This window comes from Sminthopsis crassicaudata, chromosome 5, assembly GCF_048593235.1.
Source record: "Sminthopsis crassicaudata isolate SCR6 chromosome 5, ASM4859323v1, whole genome shotgun sequence".
Classification (NCBI taxonomy): domain Eukaryota; kingdom Metazoa; phylum Chordata; class Mammalia; order Dasyuromorphia; family Dasyuridae; genus Sminthopsis; species Sminthopsis crassicaudata.
Window position 1 is genome coordinate 10,351,712 of NC_133621.1, and position 25,531 is coordinate 10,377,242.

The following is a 25,531-nucleotide window of genomic DNA, read 5'->3' on the forward strand; positions in this document are numbered from 1 at the left end:
TCCTTCATTGCTCATCTCCAATGGGACACCAAGTCCTGCCCATTTTCCTGCTAAGATGAGAGCTTCTTTCTCTTCCATTCTCATTGCTACCACTCTGTCCAGCCCTGATTACCTAGACTAGATGGTGCAGGAAGGTCAAAGTTAAACAAGTACTCAGTTTGGTACCAGAATGTATGAATTCAAGTCACACCTTTGTCACTTGATGACTGTTTGGGTGCAGTCAAATCATTTAACTTCTTTGGTTTTCACTTTCTTCATTTGGGAAGAGGGAGGACTGTGTCTGAAGCAGGGGTCCCCTCAAAGTGTTTATATTCAAGTAGTGTGACGATGCCAATAAAAACTATATCCATATAATCCCCTACATCATATAGGATGTAGGGGAGCAGTAAGAACTAGGAAGTTAAGAGGAATAATTGTTGTCCCTTAAACACTTCATTTGTCATCTTTCTGCCCTTATAGAAGTTAAAAGCCCAACTCTAATCTTGTCAAGTCCAATACTGTCATCTTGAATCTCAAAGGGTGATATTGATGGATGATGTCCTCTTGTATCTCTATTTGCCAGTAAATCCCTTCTTCTCTAGTCATACAATGTCCTTATTGCTGTCTGAAACCAGGGCTTTTACTCACATTCATATTTTGCCTCTGAATTCTCTCCTTTCTTGGAACACTGCCCGTCTTGAACTATGTATCTACACTCTAAAATCCCCCCATGATCCACTAAGATTTCACTGATAATTCCAACTAATTTTATTGGTTCTTCTCCAGGCTGGAACACAGAACACAGACTTGGACCACACATATGGACATAAAGAATAAAACCAAAGGAAGTTTCACTTTCTCAGGATTTCCTGAAGACGAGAATATAGTCACGGTGGGTAGATGTTTAGCTATGACCCAACTATTTATAACTAAGCATCCTAAGCAATGAATACCTGATTTAAGGTGGATCCTTTTCACATTTCACAGGCTTTAACAGATGAACAGAATCTTTGGAGAAATCTTTTCTCTAAAATGTCTCCTTCATTTGTTCTACTTAATAATAGATATATCTGTAATATATAATAGATCATAATCTGCAAAGACATTGCAATGTCTCCAGTGAATTGGAAGTTGAGAGAGGGGAACACAAGGACTATTGCATTTCTTCTTTTCTTTTTCAACTTTTAGAATCCAGCTGGCACTTCATAGAATCATAGATGGAAAGCTGGATGGGACTTCATACGCTACTCAGTGCCACCCCCTCAGTTAATGGATGAAAATAAAGGTAAAGGTGAAGATAATAAAACTCAGAGAAGTTGTGACTTTTCTAAGTAGCAAGAGCTACAAGGTGAGAAGTTGAAATTTGAACTTAATTAAAAAGGTAAAGTTTTTCCCTGCACCAAGCTCTGTTTGTGGAATTACAGATGCACTTTAGCCAAATAAATTTATTAGATAAATGAATGTCTTAAGTATTTCATATATATATATATATATATATATATATATATATATATATATATATATATGTGTGTGTGTGTGTATATGACACATGTATATGTGTCATATGTGATTATGTAAATACTTTTATATCATCACATGTAAAATTTTGAAAGGTTGTCTTGGTCTAAAAAGGCATTGGACATTTTTTTTTTAATTTAAGGGACATGAATCTCTATCATCTATATAAGGGCTTATGATCTTAACATTCTTTATGAACCTCTAGGTTTCTACAAGGGCAAAAACTTCCTAAATTATCAGTAAAGGAAAGCTAAAGGCTCAGTAGCATTAAAGAGATTTTAAAATTAGGTTTGTGCTAATAAGTCAGCCTTTTTCAATATGTATACATTTATGAATTTCCCATGGTTATCATTTTTTAAAGACATACCATTGTTAATGGAATTTTTTTTTTCTTTTTAAAGGAAAAAAAAACTCTCATCAATGTGTAGCTCATGAATGAGGTATGCAAAAAGAAATGCACAAAGGAACTTGGCAAAGGCAATCGATAATACCTTAGCCAAAGCATTTTCACAATCCATGACCAACTTTGATGGACTGTCTATATTGGAATGCTCCCCCCCACTCCTGACTCCTTGATTCCCTCATTTCCTTCCAAGATCAATTCAAATTGTCATCTTCTACATGAGGTTTTTTTTCTGATTGTCCCAAAATTTATTGTCTTTGCTTTTATATATGTATATACATATATATATATATATATATATACATGTATATACATACATACACACATATATTTATATGACCATATGTTCTCTCTTCCTTTCTCTTTGTCTCTGTGCCTTTGTCTCTCTCATTGTCTCTGTCTCTGTGTCTTTCAGCCTCTTTCTCTGTCTCTGCTTCTCTCTCTGTCTCTGTCTATCTGCCTTTCTCCCTCTGTCTCTCCCTCTTGCTTAATAAGTGCTTATTGATTTTTTTATTCATTTATTTATTTTCTGAGGCTGGGGTTAAGTGACTTGCCCAGGGTCACCCAGCTAGGAAGTGTTAAGTGTCAGAGACCAGATTTGAACTCGGGTCCTCCTGAATTCAGGGCTGGTGCTCTATCCACTGTGCCACCTAGCTGCCCCCAGTGCTTATTGATTTTTGACTGACATCATAAAAGTGAACAGCTGACTACAAGGACAGTATTATGTTTATCTTTGTAATCCTAGTGTTTGATAAACAGTAGAAAAGCTTTGCAGAGATCTATGAAAATGATTGAACTGAAAAGTTAAAGAGGCTAGTTAGGGCTATTGGGAGCAATAGTGCACAAAATGAGCTAGAACAAACAAAGCAAGTTTCACATAAAAAATAACTGATATTTATATCCTTGTATCAGTTCTCTCACTCAGGATGGTGAAGTAAGATCTACAGGTTTCACCATTTTCATTTTACAAATGAACACCTCTAAGATTGAGAGAGGGTTGAAGTGGTGTGCCTATACTCTAAAAGCTAGTAAATACAAAAGGTAGATACAAGTCCAAAGTACTCTTAACAATACCTAGTTGTTGTTTTTTCTTTTTTTTTTCTTTTTTTTCTTTTTTTCAAAATAAAAGTTGTACTCAGTAAGACTGAGGTTTCCTTCCTCCCACCTTTTTTTCTCAGTTCTTTTTCTGAAAATGAGTATTTTCACACTTTTATCACATTATGAAGAATTTTGTGGAGGAAATAATAATTCTGATAATGGGACAGCTGAAGCTCTGAAGTTTTAGATGGTTGACTTACTATGTTGTGATTAGGGAAATCCTTCAGAAGTTCAAAGAGTTTTCTGGGGAATTCACTTGCATCTTAACTGCCCAAAATTAAGAAATCCAAAGTTTATTGAGACTTTGATGGCATGTAATATCAGAAGATGATCAATGTCCAGGAAGGATTTTTCCTTTTGTAATCTTAGTGTTCTAAGGACATTAGTCACAGAAGTTCCTTGTCTTAGTCTTTAGAATTGAGAAATTCTTTAATGCAAACACATATTAGATATTTACTATGGACAAGGTGACATGTAACATGCCCCAATAGACAGAGGGGTTCACATCATGCCTTTGTACAGTCATGGATGGGCACCTAACTCTCCCTATCATTGGGCATGACCCAATCTACCATGACTCTTAATCTACCTTAAGGGATCCCTCCCCCAGAAAATAAAACAGTAACAGTTTCTGCCCTCAAGGATATGTGAGGAAGGAGAAAGCAATCGGGACAAGCATATAGATTAGTAGAATCCAGATAATGGACTAAGGAGAAAAGTTACAGGCAAAATTAGCTCTAGCAATATTTGTCCCTGTTGAGGGATTGAGAAAATAGATGTCACAGGAAATAGTGACCCTGGAAATGAAGTTCTGAGTGGTGTAGATGAGAAAAGAATTTAGTTTGTATGGATATGAATGGAGAAAAACACATTGTTTCATTTCAGAAGACAGTGGATCAATATTCTTCTAATATTAAAGAATAATGTGAAATGGATCCATAAAGCTCCTTTTATTCCCCTGCAATACTCAGTTACTCTGGAGGAACAAAGAGAGACATCACAAAGAAACAAGGTTACAGAAAATTTAAGTTGTGATTTCAGATGACTGATGGCAAAATATAGATGGTGGCCCATAGGTGTGGAGTAAGGCAAGTCTTTTGGGAGCCTGGTCATTTTGTTTATTTGTTATTTATCTCTTACAAGGAATGTGTATTTGATGAAGAGAGGTAGTTATTGGGAAGTCACACTTGGGGGAAAAAGAGAAAGAAAGGAAAGAAAAAGAAAGAAGAAAGAAAGAAAGAAAGAAAGAAAGAAAGAAAGAAAGAAAGAAAGAAAGAAAGAAAGAAAGAAAGAAAGAAAGAAAGAAAGAAAGAAAGAAAGAAAGAAAGAAAGAAAGAAAGAAAGAAAGAAAGAAAGAAAGAAAGAAAGAAAGAAAGAAAGAAAGAAAGAAAGAAAGAAAGAAAGAAAGAAAGAAAGAAAGAAAAGAAAGAAAGAAAGAAAGAAAGAAAGAAAGAAAGAAAGAAAGAAAGAAAGAAAGGAAGGAAGGAAGGAAGGAAGGAAGGAAGGAAGGAAGGAAGGAAGGAAGGAAGGAAGGAAGGAAGGAAGGAAGGAAGGAAGGAAGAAGAAAAAAGAAAGGAAGGAAGGAAGGAAGAAAATAAAGGAAGGAAGGAAGAAAGAAAGAAAGAAAAATGTATAAATAAAAAACTTTTTAAGAGAAAATAGCTTTGACCTTATCGATTTCACTAAAAGCTGGTTGTCATTGTTAACATTTCCCTAGTGATGATTTTTGAATTTGAATTTACTCATTTGAATTTATATTGTGACTAACATGACACTTTTGATTTATACAATCCAACCTGAAAATTGATGCCCATAAAGTCTGCTCTGTTGCACTGAACTGACCTGCTCCAATCCTGTGTTTGTCTTGATTGCTGAGCCTGCTTGGAGACCCATGGTCCTCCTGGGAATTATGAATTCCAATGCTTTTTCCTAATTGTAGCACTGGAGAGTCTCAAGGGTAGCTGCATTCCTAAGGTCTGCAAACGGTTCTCTGGAAAGTGTGCATGCTGCCTTGTAAGATCAGGATGAAGGCTTTCCTCTTTTGGATGAGATTTTTAAGTCTGCCCAAGTGCCAGGACAAAGCATCTGTGTCCTTGGGTGAGGTTTAAAATTAGGGCGATCTTGGAACAGTATCAAAATTTGAACCGCCACTCAAAGTTTGTTTATTTCAACTCAATCCAGTGAGCATTTTTAAATACCTACTGTGTGACAGGTACTTTATTAGTCATTGAAAAAATTAGAAGAGAAATGTTAAATAGCTGTTGGCCTCAAGCAATTTGCACTCTGCTATAGGGGAAAAAATAACAAGATCACACAATTAAGCAAATAAATATAAATTATATATAAAACTATACTTAAGAACATTTGATAGAATTGAAGATCCTGATGATCAAGAACTCTGCCATTTTTTCTGTTTGTATCCTGAGCAATTAGCATGGTAGCTGGTAGAAAGTTGACAATAAATGGGCAGATGTAAGGGGGAGAGGAGAAAGACTAGAGGCAGGGGCACCTATTAGGAGGTTATTGTAACTGATGAGGGACTGAATTAGGGCGGGGCCCAGTGAGTAAAGAAAATGGGATAGATGAGCAGGTAGGAAAATTCTACAAAGAATTTTGGAAGCAGAATGGACAGGACCTGATGACTGATTGGGTAGGGGGTGTAGATGAGAATAAAGAGCAGATGTCTGACTCTCAGGTTGTGAGCCTGAGAAAAATGGGGGTGCCTTCTACAGAAAAAAAGGAAGTTAGGAAGAAGGGTTGATTTGGAAGAAAAGCTACACACCTGTTTCACTGTAACCCCTTTGTGACGGCTCATGAGGGACCTATTGCCAAGCATCTTTTGGCTTCTGTTTTCTCACCTACTTTGTGGACACAAAGCACAACACCTGAACTGGGGGACTTTTCTGGGCAGGAGGCCACTTACTTTGGTACTTTCCACTCTCTCAGTTAGCAATTAGGCAAGAGAAAACAGAGCCGCCTACTTAGCAATTACCTCCAAATACCAGTGCGGAAACTTCTGGTCATAAAGCCGGGGGCTTTGAGCTCCAAGGGTGCTCCGTGATCACAGAGCTGCACCCCTTCATTTTCCAGAAATTTGTCCAGTTTCCAGAGGAAACAGAAGCTTTAAATGAGCATCATATTTGAGTGGAGAAGTCAGTGGACTGAAGTTTCAGCAGCCCCGGGGGTTAGATGCCAGTCCTTCCTTAGGACAAGGCACAGGATCTCTTTAGCCTGAAGTTTTACCATATGAAAACAAGAAGGACTTTAATTAAATGCTCTCTAGAGTCTTTTAATGTTCCAGGTTCTATGACCCTATTGAAAGTAGCTTCAAGACTCAAACTCAAGTGTTACTTCCCAGGGACCTATTAGGTGCCCTTACCTGTTAGGTCCCCTCACCTTCTATTTACTTTGAACTCTGATTTTCAGGAAGACTTAGGAAGGAGACCTGCACTATTTGAGAGGGCGGCCCAGGAGAGACCATGGAGAAGAGTGAAGAGCATAAGAAGCCATCCGTCAGTTGGGCTCCTTATTATTGAAGGGAGATTTCAAAGCAATTAGATCCAAGATTCTTGAGGGGGATAAAGGGAAAACTATGTTCTTCTGAATTGTCATATGTGCATTGATATGGAAGGAAGGAAGGAAGGAAGGAAGGAAGGAAGGAAGGAAGGAAGGAAGGAAGGAAGGAAGGAAGGAAGGAAGGAAGGAAGGAAGGAAGGAAGGAAGGAAGGAAGGAAGGAAGGAAGGAAGGAAGGAAGGAAGGAAGGAAGGAAGGAAGGAAGGAAGGAAGGAAGGAAGGGAAGGGAGTGAAGGAAGGAAGGAAGGGAAGGGAAGGGAGGGAAGAAGGAAGGAAGGGCAAGGTTGCCGCTTCCAACTCTCCTTGGTTTCCACTTCACCAGATTGCTGGGATAGAGAACTAACAGCTTTTCTTCTTGACCTGCTCCAAGAGGTCCCCCAAAAGCTTTTGATGGAGACAGTCAATTAAGAGGCTGGGGGACCTGGTACAGGACAAGGCTATTTAACTGATACCTTTAAAAGAAGAAAAACAACTGGTGGGGAATGAGGGGGGGCTCCCACCGTGGCCATAGTTGGAGGGTGCTGGCGAAAGGGCTCGGGGACAGGCTGCATTCACAGAGCTTCCTCATTTCTCTCCGCAGCCTACTGAAAAGGTCAGCAGCTTCTCTCTGAGTCTCAGTCTCCCTCTGGGTCTGTGCCTGTCTGTCCCTCTGAGGTCTCTTTCCCCTGACGGCCAAGGCAGGGTCTCTAAGCTCCGCGTTCCCTCGGCCGCTGGGATCTCGGGCTACATTGAAGGGGGGGGGGGGAAGGACAAGGCTGAGCCAGCTTTAAAAGGGGCGCGGAGCCGGAGCGCGGGCTGGCCCGGAGCGGAGGGCCTAAGGCCGGCAGGGGGAGGGGCGGGCTGCCGGCGGGGCAGAGCGGGCCCTCTGTCCCGGGCCACTCCGGCCTCCGGGCTGGGAGGCGCGGCGTTGGGGGGCAGGGGCGCTCGGTGTGACTCCGGGCACGTTGCCAGCGGTCGGGATGCCCCCTGCCTGGGGGAGCGGCTCCAGGCAGTGAGTACATCCGAGCGGCGGCCGGACGGGGAGGCGGGGACGCGGGGACGCGGGCTGCAGCCCCTCAGGCAGGAGGCTCCGGGAAGCCGGCGGGATCGGAGGGGGAGATGCTGCTGCCGGGGCCGGGTGGCCACAGTCCAGCCACTGGGAGACCCGGGGAGAGGGGGCCGGGGGAGGGAGGGAGAGAAAACTCTTACACACACACACACACACACACACACACACACACACACACACACACACACACACACACACACAGGCAGGGCTGAGCAAAACAAAGAAAGAGTGTGGGCCGGTGACTTCATGCTTCACCAATGTCCCGCCCACGCGCCCGCGGCCGCCGCTGCTCCAGCCCAGATCTCCGGGTCGCGGTGGAACCCGCGCCGTCTCTTAGCAACTGCCAAGCCGCCGGAGTCGCCGGGTCCCGGGCCGCCCGGGGCCGGGACGGGACTATCTGGGCGCAGCCACGAGCCCCTCCCGCGCAGCAGCCCCGCCCCCCCGCCCCCCGCTGCGGGAGCTGCCCCCTCCCCAGCTGCGCTCAGGCCCCCGGGCGCTGGGGGCTAGTGCGCCTGGACAGCGCGAGCGCCTCTCCGTTCTCTCTCGCTCCCGGCGCGAAGGAAGGAGGAGGAAGGGGGTGGGGGGGAGGAGGGGAGCCCAGCCTCCTCTTACCTCTCCCCTCGGGACGTACCCGGGGCCCCTCTCGCCCCACCACACCCCCCGCGCCCGCCCCCTTCACCTAGGCTCCAAAGCAGCCTCGGCCGCCCGCCTGCCCGGACAGTCGCCGTCGGGCCGCTCGGGCGCCTGGACAGGAGCGGGTCCTGCGCGCCGCCGCTGCCAGCCCGGAGGCGCCCCCGGTTCCGTGCCCGCCCTGAGCAGCTCCCGCCCGAGCCGGGCTCCTCTTTGGGGGGGCGCTCCTTCCCTCCGCCAGGGTCCCCGAGGCCGAGAAGCAGCAGGAGCGCAAGTTTGGCGGGACTGCCCACCTGTGGCTCGCAGCCTCTCCCTTCCCCAGCCGCGGACGGTCCGTTCCCTGCGCTTGGGTGAGATCTCGCCCCCGCCTCCCCCCCATCTGCCGGGCGCCTCTCCCCGCGGCCCCCCGCCTCTCCCCCCGGGCGCTTTGTTTGGGGCCAACTCCCGGCGGAGCTGATTTATGCGGCTGCAGCTCCGTCGGGGGCGGCCGCGGGCAGAGGCTCGGAACAAAAGCCCTTTGTCCCGGGCCGGCCGGGCGGGGGCTGGGGCGCGGGCAGCCGAGCCGGCCCCCGCGCGCTGGCTCCGCGGCTCGCTCTGAATGAAGCGGGACCGCCCGCCGCTGCCCTCCTCCGCCGCCGCTGCCACCGCCGCCGCCGCCGCCGCCGCGGGCCCCGGCCGGGCTGAGCCGGCCGCCCCTCTCCGCCCCCGCCGGCCCCCCGCCTCCGCCTCGCCTTCGCGCTCCGGCCAAGCTCCCGAGCCCATTGTGCGAAGCGCCCGGATTCCTGCGGTCGTCCTGACATGCTGTGCCCCGCTCGGGCCCCGGCCCCGCTCCCTGCCCAGAGGGCGCCGCGAGGCACCGACCCCCGCCGCGGCCGGGAAGCGACGCGGGACTGAAAGTTGGCCCGAGGACTTCCCCGCCGGGCTGTCCCGGCCCGAGGCGGGAGACGAGTCCCGAGACTTGAAGGCAGCGGCCGGGAGGGGCCGCCCGCCGGGCGCTGCCAGCGATGTGGGGCTCGGCCTTGGCGCTCTGGACCGCCGCCGGCATGCTGTGCCTGCACAAGGGCCGCCCGGCTCCGGGGCCCGTGCTGGGAGCCGCCTGCCTCATCTCCGTGGCTTTCGGACTGGGACACGGCAGTGGTAAGTGGCCTGCCTCTGCGGGCAGCGTGGCACAGCCTGGGCGCGGGGGGGCGCGTTCCCTGCCAGTCCGCTGGCACTGGCGCCAGGTAAAGAGGAGCGACTCGCTCGCTCGGGGGCGAGCCCGAGCCACCGCCACTCACTCGGGACACGCTTCCCAGTGGCTGGCTGCACAGCTGGCCCCTGGCTTGCGCCGCCCCTCCCCCCCAGCCCGGGAGGTCCCGAAACAGGTGCCTCCACGGGGCCAGGTGCAGCGGGTCTCCTTCTCTCGGGGCCGGGGAGTGGGGAGGGCACGAAGAGAGAGCCCGGAGGCCAGCTTTGTTTGCTCGGGAGACAAAGCGCCTGAAACCTAGGGAGCCGATCCGGGTCTCCTGGAGACCGATGCACTAGCTTCCCGGCCCCAATCCTCACTTACTGAGCCCGGGGCTGAGGACTCGGCCGCTGTCCTTGGCCCTACATCCATCCGTGGAGGGGATCTGAGAAGCCTTTTCATTTTACAGATGGGGAAACTGAGCCTCAGTGAGGGGAAATGCCTTAAATCCTCGGGGGGAAAGTCGGAGTGAACCCACGAGCTTTGCCTCCAAATCCAGCATTCTTTCCACTTCACTGCTCTGACTTTTAACTGAGAACTGTCACTTCAACATTATATCCACCCTAATAAGCACACTACTGCCGAGCCTGGGGGGGGCGGGGGAGAAGGGAACAGCACTGGCTGCACTCGGAAGGCCTGGCTTTCACTCATTCCTCTGGCAAGTGACTTTGAACTCTCTGGCCTTCAGTTGGCTCACCTGGAAGAGGACTGGGTGGATAAATGACTTCCAAAGTCCTACCCACAATCCCTAATCTGTCCCTCGAACCCCTGCAAGTCTGACACAGTAATTCTCATGGACTAGGGCAGACTTTACTGTCTGCTCTCTTTCTCCAAAGGACCTTCACTCCAACCTCCCTGAATCCCATAAACTAGGGAACACACATATTAATAATATCCTATTTTACAGAGGAAGAAACTGAGGTTCAGTGAAGTGAATAGGAAAGACTCCCCTTTCAATTCGACCTGGTTTCCGGTCTTAAATCCTAATATCGAGACCTGAAGGCTCTCTTGGCTCCTTCCTTTATCCACATTTCAATTATGGTTTAAAAACAATTAAGTTGGTCTCATTTATAGTCATAACTTTGCCAGGGTGTACTTTTTGAATTTTGATGTTAACCTTTACTTAGCAGTCCCAGGAGCACCTTCCATTGACCTCCTAAGAGCTGGGGATGCTTAGTTAATGGGAGTTATTTTGTAGAATAAAATCAACTCCTACCCTTGGACTCTGCCAAGTTTTCTGCATGAAGCTAATTAAAATGACCAAGTCTTAACCCTATAAAATGAGATTTATAATGGAATCACCATTAGTCTTCTTTAGGGAGTTTAGCTTCCCTAAATAGTTTCAGCTATAATTGAGGACTATTTTATTCCCTGAGATTTCCTCCTCCATCCAGCATCATATAAAAAATGGCAATTAAAATGGCTTTTCCTTGTGGTTATTTTTTTTTTGGGGGGGGGCTACTTCTGTGATTTTAAAATAACATTTATAGAGTGAGGAAAAGTACAGCATTCAGCATAATTGATGACCAAACCAATGAAAGAAAATAGGGTGTATTTCCACATACTACCTTTCAGTTCCATTTCAAGAGACACTAACAAGGTGACTTTTTCCATGTAAAAACATGCTAAGCTTGGAAGAGTGCCCATAAAGTCAAGGTCACTTGGGCTAGAGGGGGAGAAGGGGTTAATTGTTTGGTTGAAGGAAATGTATTAGTGCTCTCCATCATTTTCACTCTAGGTGTTTTGCAAACCTTAGGATCATTTTGGGAGCCCCTTGAGATATTGGATGCTGTCACTGAGATCCCTTGCACCTGTAGTTTGAGCAAGTTCCTTCTGAAACATAAGAAGTACTTGTTGATGACTGGGTTGTATGTTCAACCTCTCCACAGCTTTCTATCCATAACTCTTAACAGTGTGCAAAAGTTTTCTGATCTGCAGATCTATATTTTAGGGTTAGGGCTTGAGAAGGGGACCTGGTGTGCGTACGTGCATGCGTGTGTGTGTGTGTGTGTGTGTGTGTGTGTGTGTGGAGTTTTTAGTAAGGAATTGTCTCTCCTAATGAAGATGGGCACCTTCTCTATATCTAATGATCTTACAGTCATTTGGGACACTAGCAGAATATGACATAGAGCTAAAGTTTCTCATCCCTCCTCAAACTCACCTACCCATCCTTGGAACTAAGATTTTTGCCTCAGATTTTATGGAACAACTTTGAAGCTATTTGCTCCCCTTTTGCTCAAACCCTTCTACCCTATCACTCAGATGCTTTCTGCCTCTTTTTCCTCCTTCCCCTCTGTCTTACATGCCTTACTCCTTACTGGGCTAACCCCTCTACAGGTCTAAGCAATCTCATTCAACCTATCTCCATAAATAGATTGCCTCCTCTGGCATCTCTCCTCGATTACTTATTTTCAATCTCTCCCTCCCTTCTGGCTCACTTCCTAGCTGTCTAAAATCCTTTTCATGTTTTCTCCATCCTGTACAAACCTTCACTTGATTCTTCCATCCCTACTATCACTCTACATTTCTTCTTCACTTTGTACTAAAATCCTCAAAAAATGCATCTAAAATATACCCCCTTTCTTTCCTTTCATTCTCTTCTTAACCCCTTACAATCTAGCTCCCCAGTCTATAGAAATTGCTCTTTCCCAAGGTATCAATCTTTTACTCAACTAATCCAATGGCTATTTCTCAGTCCTCGTTCTCTTTAACTTCTCTGCCTCCTGATACTGTTGATTACTTTCTCCTCCATGATACTCTTTTTTTTTTTCTCAAGGTTTTCCAAAAACCACTCTAACCTACTTTTCTTCCTGTGGGGGACATGCTGGACTCTGACTGTGGTCCCTAGAGTAGCTTAGGAAAATCACTTACAGAAACCTTTTCCCAAATCACTAAGATAAGTGTATATATGTATATATATATATATATATATATATATATATATATAAAATATTTTATATTTATTTTATATATAATGTATATTATATATTTAAATATTTAGATAATATATAGATATTTATATATATTTGCTGAGCCCACAGAAGGAACACTTGCCCCATAAGCTATTCCTTGAACCCAAGCAACCAATTGCTGTTTTGACCAACTCTGTTTTAACAGATCCTGTGGCTAGGCTACTGTCTGGGGAAAAAAAAAAGAAAGAAAAAAGAAAAAAAAAGAATCTGTTTTTAGCAGCTTTCATATCCCTAACATACTTTAGAGCCAGAATTTTGATATAAAAGCTTGCTTTCTCCCAACCCTAATAGCCAATTAGTTGCCTATGCTTTTTGGTGAAACAAAAGCTTTGGTGAAACAAAAGAGAGACTTAAAGAGATTCCTGTGGGAGTGTTCTCACTCTGCCTGGGAACCAAATGCTCCCCAGCAACACTCCTACTTACCTGAATACTCCTGCTCTAGCTCCATTGCTGGTTCCTCCTCCAGATCACACCTGCTAAATGTAGGTATCCCATGGGGGACTCTGTTCTCTTCTCCCACTCTTCACTTAGTGATTTTGTTAGTCTCTATGGCTTTAATCATCATATCCAGGCTGATGATTCTCTTATCTACCTATCCTGCCCCTAACTATCTGCTTTCTTGCTCCTGCAGCTACTTTTCAACATCCCAAACTGGATGTCAGATAGACAAATCAAACTTAAAAAGTCCAAAATGGAACCTGATAGTCTCCCCCATGAAAAAATCCCTTCGCACCTCCTACCTTCTGTAACACTATAGAGGGCAATACTGTCCTGCCAGTCTTTCAGACTCATATTCTAAGAGTCATTCTGGACTCTTCCTATCTCTCACTCCCTATGTCCAAGTTGTTGTCAAGGCCTACCAATTTCCCCTTTGAAGCATCTCTCACATGTGCTCCTTTTTTCTCTAAACCTGATGAAGTCCCTCATCACTCCAAGCCTTGATTACTACCATAATCACTCACTGTTCCCCCTGCCTCAGCTTCTTCCTACTCCACTCCATTATCCATTCAGCCAACAAAGGGGTAGATCTGACCATGACATCTCCACCCCCTACTCAGAAAACTCCAGGGGCTTCCTAACACATCCAGAATAAAGTACAAAACCTTCTGTTTGGCGATCAAAGCCTTTCATAACCTAGCCTCTTGTTACTTTTCCAGCCTTCTCATTTTACCCCACAATGTGTCCTCTTCCATCTAGTTACACCAGCCTCCTGGCTGTTCCATGAACAAGATACTCCATCTCTCACAGCTCTGGACAGTTTCTCCATGTTCTGACTTCTTTCCTTTCTCATTTCTTTCTACTAGCTTTCTTTAAGTTGGAACTAAAATTCCTTCTTCTACAGGTTTCCCCAGTGCTCTCCATTTTAGTGCCTTTCCTCTCTTAATTATTTTCTATTTAAGCTATATCTAGCTTCTCTCTCTCTCTCTCTCTCTCTCTCTCTCTCTCTCTCTCTCTCTCTCTCTCTCTCTCTCTCTCTCTCACACACACACACACACACACACACACACACACACAGACACACACACACAGACACACACACACACACACACACACACATTTATATCAGTAGGCAGTCACTCAATTGTTTATTGACTGACTGATGAAGCTGGACTTGAATCCAAATCTTTCTTGCTCTGAGGCAGTTCACTGTGTTATGTTGATGCATCATCTGGAAATTTCGAAATTCTTAAAATAAACATAGCTATGTATCTTTAGAATTTCAAAATCAAAGTACACTGAAATACTTAGACTGTAGACTTGCAGGTCCTGAGGTATATATTTAATAATCAGTAAATATTAAATACCTACTATGTGCCAGGTACTTAATTTAATTTCAAAGAGAATATTAGTGGTAAACTCTCTCAACTAAGGCAGATAACACCTTTTCCATTCAATATAACTAGCTTTTATTAACCTCTTATCCTAGGCTGAATTTTGCCAAGAGAATTCAAAGATAAAAACAAAACTTTAAGTAGTATATTCTAGAACCCTAGATTTAAAATCAAAGGATCTCATTGAAAGTCTTGACTCACTTAACCAGTCCTGTGATATGGGCACTTTTTGAGTATTTTAGTACAAAGTGAAGAAGAGATGTAGAGTGATAGTAGGGAAGGAAGAATCAAGTGAAGGTTTGTACAGAATGATATGCTCTTCAATTTCTTATTTGTGAAATGAAGATTTTGCACTTGATGTCATTTCAGTTCTAATATACATTCCTATGATCCTCTAGACCTGTTTTTTTTAAATTAATTCTATTCTTAGTTGCCCGAGGTTCAGTCAGTTAATTTGTTCCTACTGGTAAATGTCAATGGTGAAACTTGAATGCAGGTTTTCTGAAGTCCTGGTCCATTATTCCATCCACTGCTTTGCCTCATCTGGTGACCTCAGTATTCATCAATTTACTCCAGTTCTGTAATTTACTTCAAGGATTCATGATAATTCAAATGAATAAACAAAAAAGAAATCAGTCAATTAAATGATACAATAGAGTTGGAGTAATTCCCTCAAAATGTACACTGGAGATGAGTTGCTGATCTGCAGTGAGAGGGGATTTCTTATACAGAGTGCTCCACATCAATAAAATCCTAGGGTTGATTTTAAATAGAAATCAATCAGTCAAAATAATTCATATGATTTATACTTAGTAAATAGGTGTCAGCCAGATAGTACAAGGAAGAGAACACAGCCCCTGAAATGAGGAAGATATAAGATTAAATTGGTTTCGGACAATTAGTATCTGTGTGATTTGGAGTATGTCATTCAATCTCCTTCTGCCCCAAAGTCTTCATTTGTTAAATGGAGATAATAATAACAGCTACTTCCCAGGGTTATTGTGAGGATCAAATGAAATAATATTGTAAAGTACATAGCCCAAAGTAGGTATTTAACAAATGCTTGTTCTCTTGTTTAAATTTACTTGTGTTAGGATTTATTTATCAGATTAGAGGGTAAGAACAATGTAGGGAATAGAGTGAAGAACACAATTTAAAATTCAAATCCACACTCTGCCCTTTATTACCTTTTTATCTTAGAAAAGTGAGCTCTCAAAACAACTGTTTGGACATGCATACATAATGTTGTATTTAATTTATACTTTAACATATGTAACATGTATTGGTCAACCTGCCATCTGAGTGGGGGGTGGGGAAGGAGGGGAAAAATTAGAACAAAAGGTTTGGCAATTGTCAATGTTGTAAAATTACCCATGCATATATCTGGTAAATAAAAACAATTAATGAGAGAGAGAGAGAGAGAGAGAGAGAGAGAGAGAGAGAGAGAGAGAGAGAGAGAGAGAGAGAGAGAGAGAGAGAGTGAAAGAGCTCCCTGGTCTCACTTTGGAACTAAATGACTTAAAGATCCTACCCACGTCTTGATCCTTAGAATTCACAGGATTATGAATCCATCCTATAAAATAGACATGAGATTATTCTTCAAAACAATAATAACTCACTCAACAAATACAGATTATCTAGGATGTGGAGAACATTGTACTTGGCTCTGAGGAGATTCACAGTCAAAGAATTCATGGGCTTTTAAGGATCTTTTCATCAAATGTCTATAATCTGGATCATTCATTGATGTTATTTTTTTCTATTCTCTCTAAGTCAAAGTTATAGAATGAGAAAAACACCAAAACTATAAAATAGTTAATGTGCAACTTAATTCATGGCTGAAATTTAGCTAATACATGTTAAAAGCTGTTTTGACTATTTGCTTGCTAAATATATTTGACATCAGATGAATATTATGGTAAAGCTAAACTTCAGAAATAAAACATGTACACCAATAGTCTATGTAAAATTGGGTAATGTACTTGTCATACCAAAGTATTCATGCTATTTGTATGTGAGGTCTTAAAATCATGAATTTCAGAACTGGTCATTTCCTTAAAGAATGCTGGGATAGCTCAGGCAAAATGGTATTTTTTCCTTCCTTGGCTGATCATTTGTCATATTATAGTCATTGACCAAACTATTTTCTTTCTTGACAATGACCTTTCTCATTCATCTGTTTTGAACTTGAAAGGTTCTACAACATCATTTTAGTCAATTTCTTAATTTTAATAAATGAGGAAGCTATGGGGGAAGGAAGGGCTGTATCCCAGATTTCATAGAAAGCAAATGGCAAGGGGGGCAGCTGGGTGGCACAGTGGATAGAGCACCAGCCCTGAATTCAGGAGGACCTGAGTTCAAATCTGGTCTCAGACACTTAACACTCCCTAGCTGTGTGACCCTGGGCAAGTCACTTAACCCCAGCCTCAGAAAAAAGAAAAAAAAAAAAAAAAACGGGTAATCTATCTAAATGATAGATAATCTAAATGGAAGCAAATGGCAGAGTCAGGATTTGAACCTAGGACTTGTGGTGCCCAACAAGTATTCTTTTCACTCCATCTAAGGGTTCCTTTTGTATAGTCAGTTTCTCACATGTAAACAAGAAGAAAAAAGAACTGGACCTGAAATCAAGAAGACTCATCCTCCTGACTTCAAATCTGTCCTCAGACCCTTAATAGCTATGTGAGCCTGGGAAAGTCACATCACCCCCATTTGCCTCAGTTTCCTTCTCTGTAAAACAAGATGGAGAAGGAAATGACAAACCATTTCACTATCTTTGCCAAGAAAACCCCAAATGGGGTCACAAAGAATCAGACATGACTAAACAACAACCATTACAACAACAAAAAACAATGATAAGTGAGAATGAAAGCAGAGAATTTTGTGTCAGGCAAGGTCCAGATACATGTGCCTGGAGACTTAGGACTCCAACAACTGTGCTCATTAACTTTGCATTTAAGAGTCTCTTTACTAGCTCTTGGAAGTCTGGGCATCCTTAAGACAAAGGTCTTTTTTGAAAGGCAACACTGAGGAATTCTAGCTTTCCAAACAAGCTACCTAAAACAGGCTTTCAGAAGAACAGTCTTTTGTTTGAAATGTTGGCAGAAGTAGAGAGTGTTTGATAAGCTAAGAGACCTTGCCTGAGTAAAAAGATGGATAGTCATCACCAGCGAGTCCTTTGAGGAACACTAAAATGTCCCTTTTATTTCCCAAATGTCAACATTAGAGATCAATTATGTGTTGTTCTCTCTAGATAATTCCCCTTTAAAACAACGCATGGTCACTCACACCTTAGTGTGAATTAGCTTAGTAGGCTATTTTCCCCAGAGACAGATCCTGAGCAGGATCCTGAGAGCCTGGGCATCTGGCAGGAGAAGGAAGGTGGGCGGGCTGGCTCAGCAGTACAAGGTGGGAGGCCACACATATTCTGTCTACTCAGGGCTGGGTAGATCATTTTTTTTGAAACATCGCTCATATTCGTACAATGGTGGACGTGCAATCAATCTTTCATAGGCTCAAAGCCAGGGACATGAGGATTTATGTAGGCAAGAGCAGATGAACATAAGGTAAATACGGCAGTTCTCAAGCATATGGTCCCTCATTTATTCAACAGACAGCTGTTGCCACAGGACGGTCACATCTACACCTTCTTTTGGGGCTGGAGTTCCTTAGTTTCCTTATCAATCTTGTCATCAGAGTCTCATGGCTCCTCAAGCCCAAACAGAGTCTGTCTTCCTTCAAATCAGATTTTCCCTCTTCTCTCATCCAGCTCAATTCGACACAACTTTCAAAAACATAAATGAAACCGTCCCTACCTTCAAGGGGCTTAAATTGTTAGGAAGTAATACAACATCAATGGAACAATCAAAGGTCCACAGAGGAAGTATTATGAATAGAGAGGTTGGAAAGTCTTGAGTTCAAGTCTTCCCTTTGACACATCATATCTGTATGATTTGGGGCACTTGTCTCCCAGAGATCTAAAGATAACTTTCTAAATTGCAGAGAAGATGCTTTCTGTATTGGCAGAGGGAAGTTCCTCACTTGGGAGCACTCTATGAAGAGACCAATAAAATCACAGCATCAATACCCATGTTGGAACTTAGTAAATTCCAAAGAAATACAAAATAAATCAAGTCAGGTCAACAAGCATTAAGTTCTTGCTATATATCAGGCACTGGATTTAATAATACAGACTCAAAAAAAGTGAAAAAATATAGGTTATGTTTTCCCTAAGAAATAAACAAAAATAAAAGACCAAACAACTTTAAAAATTCAATAGCATTTTATTTTTCCAAATACATGTAAAGACAGTTTTCAACATTCATTTAAAAAATTTTGTGTTCCAATTTCTTCTCCTTCCCTTCCCCTGCCCCCTCTCCAAGACAGCAGTCAATCGGATATAGGTTAAATAAGTTCAATTCTTTTAAACATATTTCCAAACGTGTCTTGTGCAAGAAAAATCAGATCAAAAGGGAAAAAGCCACGAGAAAGAAAAATCAAACAAACATTAAAAAGGTGAAAATATTAAGCTTTAATCTGTACTCAGGATCCATAGTTCTCTCTCTGGATGTGGATGCCATTTTCCATCCCATGATTTTAGCTTGAATCATCACCTTGCTGAGAAGGACAAAGTCCATCATAGTTAATTATCACATAATCTTGTTGTTACTATATACAGTGTTTTCTCTTGGTTCACTTCACTCAGCCTCAGTTCAGCTAAGTTTTTCCAGGTCAAGCAACAATTTTTTAGAGAAAATAGCCAATAGCACTTTCACCAGAAACAAGAAAGGAACTACCAGAGCATCTTCTTGGTTAATATTGGTGTCTGTATCCCTATCTCCTCTTGGCCTTGATAAAAGTGGGATTACATATCATCAACTCTTATCTAAGGTACTAATAGCTGCAGAGATAGTGGGGTGGGGGAGACTTGTAGCACATTCTCCACTCCCAAATCAGATCCAATCTTTGGATTTAACTTAGGAATTGATTAACATGATTGCCTCTACATATGTGTCTACGTTATGAATAATTGTTTCTTTTGACTTATTGTTTAAATAAATTTCCCTTCCCTCAAAGTACATTATTAGATAGGAATTGCACCTAGCTAGTATGTTAAATAGATGTAGGGAAACAGTACAAAAGAAAAATCTATACTTAATCTTCAAAGTACCTAAAAAAGATAATCAAGCCCCAAAAGCATTTATTAAGCTCCTAGAGTTTTCAGAGAATAGTTATAAATGCCAAGGATACAAAATACAATCTGAGCTCTTTCCTTCTTAAGTTTTTAAGTGATATGAGCTGGGAGAGTTACATTTATGCAGCTAAAAATGTATCTGATAATTTGAGAAGGAAGGGGCTCTAAAAACTAGAAGATTTTGAGTCTTCCTCTTGGAACTGGCCCTGAAGGAAGTTTAGGATTCTAGCTGGCTGACTGAGAACGGACAACCTGGGCAGATGCCTGGGGTTGAAAGATATGATGTTGAGTTCAGGAAGACCAACTTGGCCAGTTTGGCTGGAATGGAGAATGTGGGAAGAGGAATAATGTGTAATGATCCTGGAAAGGAGGGCTGGGGCCAGACTGTGAAGGGCTTTGGCTGCCAAGTTGAGTTTTCCTCTAGCTTTGCTTTTGCTAAGTCCAAAAAGAAAATATTTAATCAAGAAATAAAAAATCCAGCGCCATTTTTTCCAGTTTCTTTTTGACATCTCTCAATAAACTTTCTTCCAAAGACATTAAATATTTGGGGAAAATGATAATATTTCCTAGCCATTAGAGAGTTTAAAAAACCCACCTGTTTATATTGATTTGTCCTCAGCCCCAAAAAATCATTTAGCCTTCTTGCTAGATGTGTACCATGTAGATGTTTATTTCAACCCCATTCTTTTCCTACCCAAAGTCACTTTATTGACAATTTAAAGCCAGCATTTTGATCCCTCCCCCCACTATTCTAAATGAGTATCTCTGGCATGGAATTTCTCAAAAAGTAGCCATGTTCCTTGGAAATAGAGAAACCATGTATTTGACTTGTAGTATAATCTTTATGTTGTTTATAATTAAGCAAAAGTGGTTAGAGCAGCCCTCTTTGAACCAAGCCCCCTTGCAGAAGTTGCAGAAACAGAGTCATTCATTTAAAGCATCTTTTCTCAACCTTCTCTACAATTTTCTTGATGAATAAGTGATATGAGAACTTGATCAGTTGGGTCATCCTTGGCTCTAGCCCCACTTGCCTGACACAGATGCTGCTATCCCAAGAGATAAAAAAGGCTTTTAATCCATAGCAAAGGTCAGTTCCCTGGATGGCTTCTTGTAGCCTGTTAATCTTTCAGTGCTTCCTGATCGCCCATCCAGCAATAGTGGTTTGAGCCAAGATTGTCGCTTTCCAAAGGAGAGCTACCATCTTTATGCTTCATTGCAAAAATAAAGTTATTTATAGAAAAAAAAAAGATAGCAAATCAGGCTTCCTAATCTCATTTTGTCTTCTGTGGACTGTCTTCTTATGACTGATTTTTGAGGCTTTTATGTCTAAATTAGACTTCTTTACTCTGGATGAAAACAATGGTTTTCCTCTACCAATAAAATGATGCTGCTATTCCTTTACCTTTTTGGATACAATGGAAGAGGAGGTGGGACACAGCCTGAGGTTCTTCTGGTAGTTATTTCTGAGTCCTCCTTCTCGGTGGTCTTTAAGATAGGAGGATTCTCACTCAATTCAATTCAAACAATTATTGTTTATTTATAGAACTAACCTTGTGATTGGCACTATTTTAAGCACTGGGGATAGAGATGAGAAAAAGAGATAGTCCCTGCTCTCAAGAAATTTACAGTCTAATAATTTGCAGAAATAGTGGATACTCCCTCTGGAAAGAGAACTGCTTTGGATTATCCAATTGATATGCTAGGAATATTGGATTCTTCCACCTTGCTCCTCTGTATAAAGATCAAGGCTATGTTTTCAGCTGGATCTTTGAAGGAGTGCACTGGGGAAATATATAATATGTTATATTATATATAAATATATAATATACGATAAAATATATAAAGGTTACATGTTGAAAGGAGTGTCAGTGCATTGGAAGATTCCATCTAAAAATTCAAAGTGGTGTCAAGAGCTGAAAGGGAACTCAGAGGCCTTTTACTCCAAACTTCAGATTTTTATGCCTAAAATTTTAGGTTAGATTAAAATTCAGATTTTACACCTACACAATCACTGGGAGATGATATCATGGATTGCTTCTCACTGGAGGCCCACAGACTGGAAATGCAAAACCATTGTTTGAGTATATTAAAATGGGGATTTCATGAAGGGTTTGGGTTGGACTGAATGACCTCTGAGATCTCTCCTAGCTTTTAGATTCTGTAATTTCCATTACACTGTATCTATCTTGCATAATTATTTACTCATTTCTCCCATTAGAATGTGAAGTCCTTGAAGGCAGTGACCACATGCTGTCTTTCTCACTGCTTAGGGGAGTACTTTAAACAAAATAAGTTCTCAATTAATGCGTGTTGACTGAATGGTTCTTTACTTTGATTTTCAGATAAGCTGAGGTATTCTTTGCTCAAAAAAACAAACAACGATTTTAATTAGTTGACTACTTACAGAGCAGCTAGGAAGTGAAGTGGATTGTATACTGGACCTGAAATCTGGAAGATCTGGGTTCAAATGTGGCCTCAGATATGTACTAGCTGTGTGCCCTGGGCAAGTCACTCTCTATTTGCCTCAGTTTCCTCATCTGTAAAATGAGCTGGAGAAGAGAATGATAAATAACTCCAGTATCTCTGCCAAGAATCCTCCCAAAAGAGTTCACTGAGACTTGGATATGACTAAAAAATTATTCACCAACAAGAAGACTCTTTACTAATTGGTCAGTGTCTAGGCACCTAAATCAAATGATCTATATGGCTTTACATTTTGACAAAGTCATGGTAAAGGGAGATGGCAAGAAAGCTTAATGACCCCCATACTCTCTACCTCTTTGATCCAGGCTACTAATGTAAGGCTGAGTGATAAGGTGAAGAGGGCACTAGACTTGAAGCCAGGAGAAGCCTAAGTTCAGATTCGAACTCTTGACACATAATAGCTGTGTGATCCTGTCCAAGTCATGTAACTATTCGGGGCCTGATTTTTTTACATCTGTAAATTAAATGTTTCTACCTCCAGGAGTGATTTTTTTGAAGTTCAAATTATATAATATTTAGAGAATATTTTGTAAATTGAAAAGCCCTGCAAGAGCTCCAGATACTAGTTGAATATTCTTTGTAGCCCTCAGATATAAGCTTTAGCTGATGATGAATTGCTTATGTAAGCTTCCCCCTGCTGTACAGAGCCACGGTGTCCCAAAGGAGTCAGACCTTCACAGTAAACTAGTTGCAAAGAGCATGATGGCATGTTCCCCTATAATACTGAGATTTCCAGGCTTCAAATCAAGCCACCTACTGATATGCCAAAAAACCTAAGCGTATAGACCCTAAACTTTTCAATTAGGAAAATACATCACAGTCAAGAAACCAGTTAAAACAAGAAGCATTTATTAAGCTCCTACTATGTGCCAAGGCCCATGATAAACATTGAGGATATAGATAGAAGCAAAGAGAAATACAATCTTGTCCTCTAGGAGCTTACATTCTGATAATGTCAGTGTATTTACCTGGGTGTCTATGGAGTAAATGCTGCAGTTCTGCAGAAATTTTGCCTGACAATCCCAGAACCCTAGAATCTCAGAGCCAGAAGGAACTTGAGTAGCCATCAATTCCAAGCAACACCTAAATGTGAATCCTCACTAGACCATAGCTGGAAAATGAGAATCCAGATTTTGCCTGAAACCCCTGAGAGATTAAGCCCCAACCCCTTCCCAAAGCAACACTTTCTGTAGGGCTTCCTTGTTAGCAACATTGCTTCTACTTCTGGTCTTCTTGCCAAGCACAGAAAAATAGCTCTTCAAATACTTAACATTGTGTAACAAGTTTGTGAGTGTGTGTGTGTGTGTGTGTGTGTGTGTGTGTGTGTGTTTTGTGGAAGTGATGCATTAAGCCATTTGCTAAAATATTTCATTATTCCTACTCAGCCCAAAGCCAATATTTGTTTGTGTGCTGGCAGTGATTATAGAAAGCATTTCCATGAAAAAAAGTTCTTCTAAAAAGTATTTTTCAAATCCCTCTTTGGTTCCCAAATAAAACACCATTTTTTTTACAACATTCCATATGTTCAAGTGGTCCTTCTACGCTGATCCCCCTGAAAACTTTCACTGTCCCTCTTTGACCCATGGCATCATGGGAACTCTGGAGCTACAAGGCCCTTTAGAAGGTCAGCATGTTCAATGCCTGACCATGTTAGACAGTAGAGGTGATGTATCTTGGCCCAGGACATATGGGTCGGAGCTGACAACACTGGAGTACTCTCTGACCAAATTCACCATTTTTTGGTACTGCTCTCTGCTGCAACTTCCATTTGACCCCAAAGAGGAGAAAGGAGAATTGAAGAGAGAGGAGCCATGGAAAGTTTTCCCTGCAATTGAGAACACAAAAACAGATTTCTCCTGGACTTGAAAACATTCAAGTTCTTATCTGGGCTCTATTCTAGTTTTCAAAGGTTGGGCTCAGAGAAAAACACCATGAAGAAAAATGAGGGGAAGGGCAGCTGAGAAAGTGGGTGATGTAAGCAAGCAGCAGAGCACTAAACATAACAAAGAGCAATAGACACCAGATCTGTGGAACCTGGATTTTAATATCTTGACTCTAGCAGAAATTCTCTGCATGAGCCCAGGAAAGTAACTTGATTCTTTTGACTTTGTGTTTCTAATCTGGAAAAAAAGAGTAGAACTAGGTGGTTCCTGAAGTTTCTTGCAGTGCTAGAGTACCGAAAGGGGTGCCTTTTAGTCTAGTATCTTACAAAACATTTGTCAAACCAAGTGCTAGACACTTTGCCATTTTTTTTAATCTGTGATACAAACGGGCAGAGCTTAGTGAAGATACGCCATTGATAATGAACTTGGTATAGAAGGAGATTAGCCCACCTTGTGATATGAAAGCAAAGTCCTAAGTCCTGACCTCTGGTTCTTCTGAGTTACTGATTCATTTGGTAAAGCTCGAAAGGCTTCCTATCTCTGACTATAGGGTTATTGTTGCTTTATCCCCACCTTTCTAATAGTAGCTTCTCTCTATTCCCTGTATATCTCCTAGTTATATTGAAAGGAAATAGATGAAAATATGAATTTAAAGCATTTTAATTATACATTATCAAACATCTGAATGTCCAAACAAGTAACTGAAAATCCTAATTCTATAATAGAAGAAGCAAATCCCATAAATTAATTAAATCTAGGTAAGATTGATTTTAAGCTTCTGTATGACTCCAAGAGGGGTATCCATTCTCTCCACCAATATAAGTCATAACTCGCCATGTCTTAATAGATGGTCCATCCTTGAAAGTTGAAAAATTAGTCCCCCTTGTGGCCAATATTATGATGAACTTCTCCTAACTTAACTAGGTGGACCATTGGACAGTAGCTAATAGTCCCTCATCAGGCTCTTATTCAAGCCTCTTCAGCTCAGTAGCAGCTGTCAGCTGGACTGGCAGCCCTGGCATAGTCTTTCGCTACCCAAGGTTACACCCATGCCCAAGGGAGGCATCGGAACAAGACTCTACTGAAGATCATGTTACAGATGATGTCTTATTCCTGGTAGTTCTCATCCCTGTAGGTTACTAAGACATGTGATTGCCTCAAAACAAATGTCATCATCTCCTCTTCCGCTTCAGAGTTGAAATTTAGTGAACCAAGAAGGATTATATAATACTGAAAGAGTGGATGGTTAAACCATACTTTATTAAATATAAAAGTGCTTTAATCTCCTTTGAGTTTCAAAACAAATACCCTGAAACGTTCAGTTATTATGAACAGAGTTTTACAGATTTGGAAACCGAAGCACAAAGAATTAATTGACCAACAAGCATGTGTTTCTTAAGCTGACACTCTAGACCAGCCACCATGAAAATAAGTGACTGATTCAAGGATAGAGAGCTACTCAACAGAAAACCTAGGTCATCTGAATCAATTGGACTTCCATTACTCCACTGATTCTCTGCATTAATAAGAACATGCTTTATGAAGCCCTTGCTTTCCTGATAATCTCTCTGTGTGGAAGGGCAGACAAGTAGTGGTTTTTTTCTATCTGTACTCATGGAAAAACTGAGATTCTGAAAGGGTTGTCCAAGATCACAAATTAATAATTGAACTGGGTCTTCCTGATTCTTTGA

The 25,531-nt window shown here is 42.1% G+C and overlaps 1 protein-coding gene across 2 annotated transcripts in view; it reads left to right on the forward strand.

Annotated features, from left to right (window-relative positions):
- The first annotated feature begins 8,938 nt into the window (after positions 1 to 8,938).
- ITGB8 (integrin subunit beta 8) overlaps positions 8,939 to 25,531 on the forward strand; it is a 119,372-nt gene continuing 102,779 nt past the window's right edge. For both annotated transcript variants that reach the window (XM_074268496.1, XM_074268497.1), the window contains exon 1: positions 8,939 to 9,387. In XM_074268496.1, the coding sequence (XP_074124597.1) occupies positions 9,255 to 9,387 (133 nt within the window). In that variant the 5' untranslated portion in view covers positions 8,939 to 9,254. The remainder of the gene's footprint in view (positions 9,388 to 25,531) is intronic.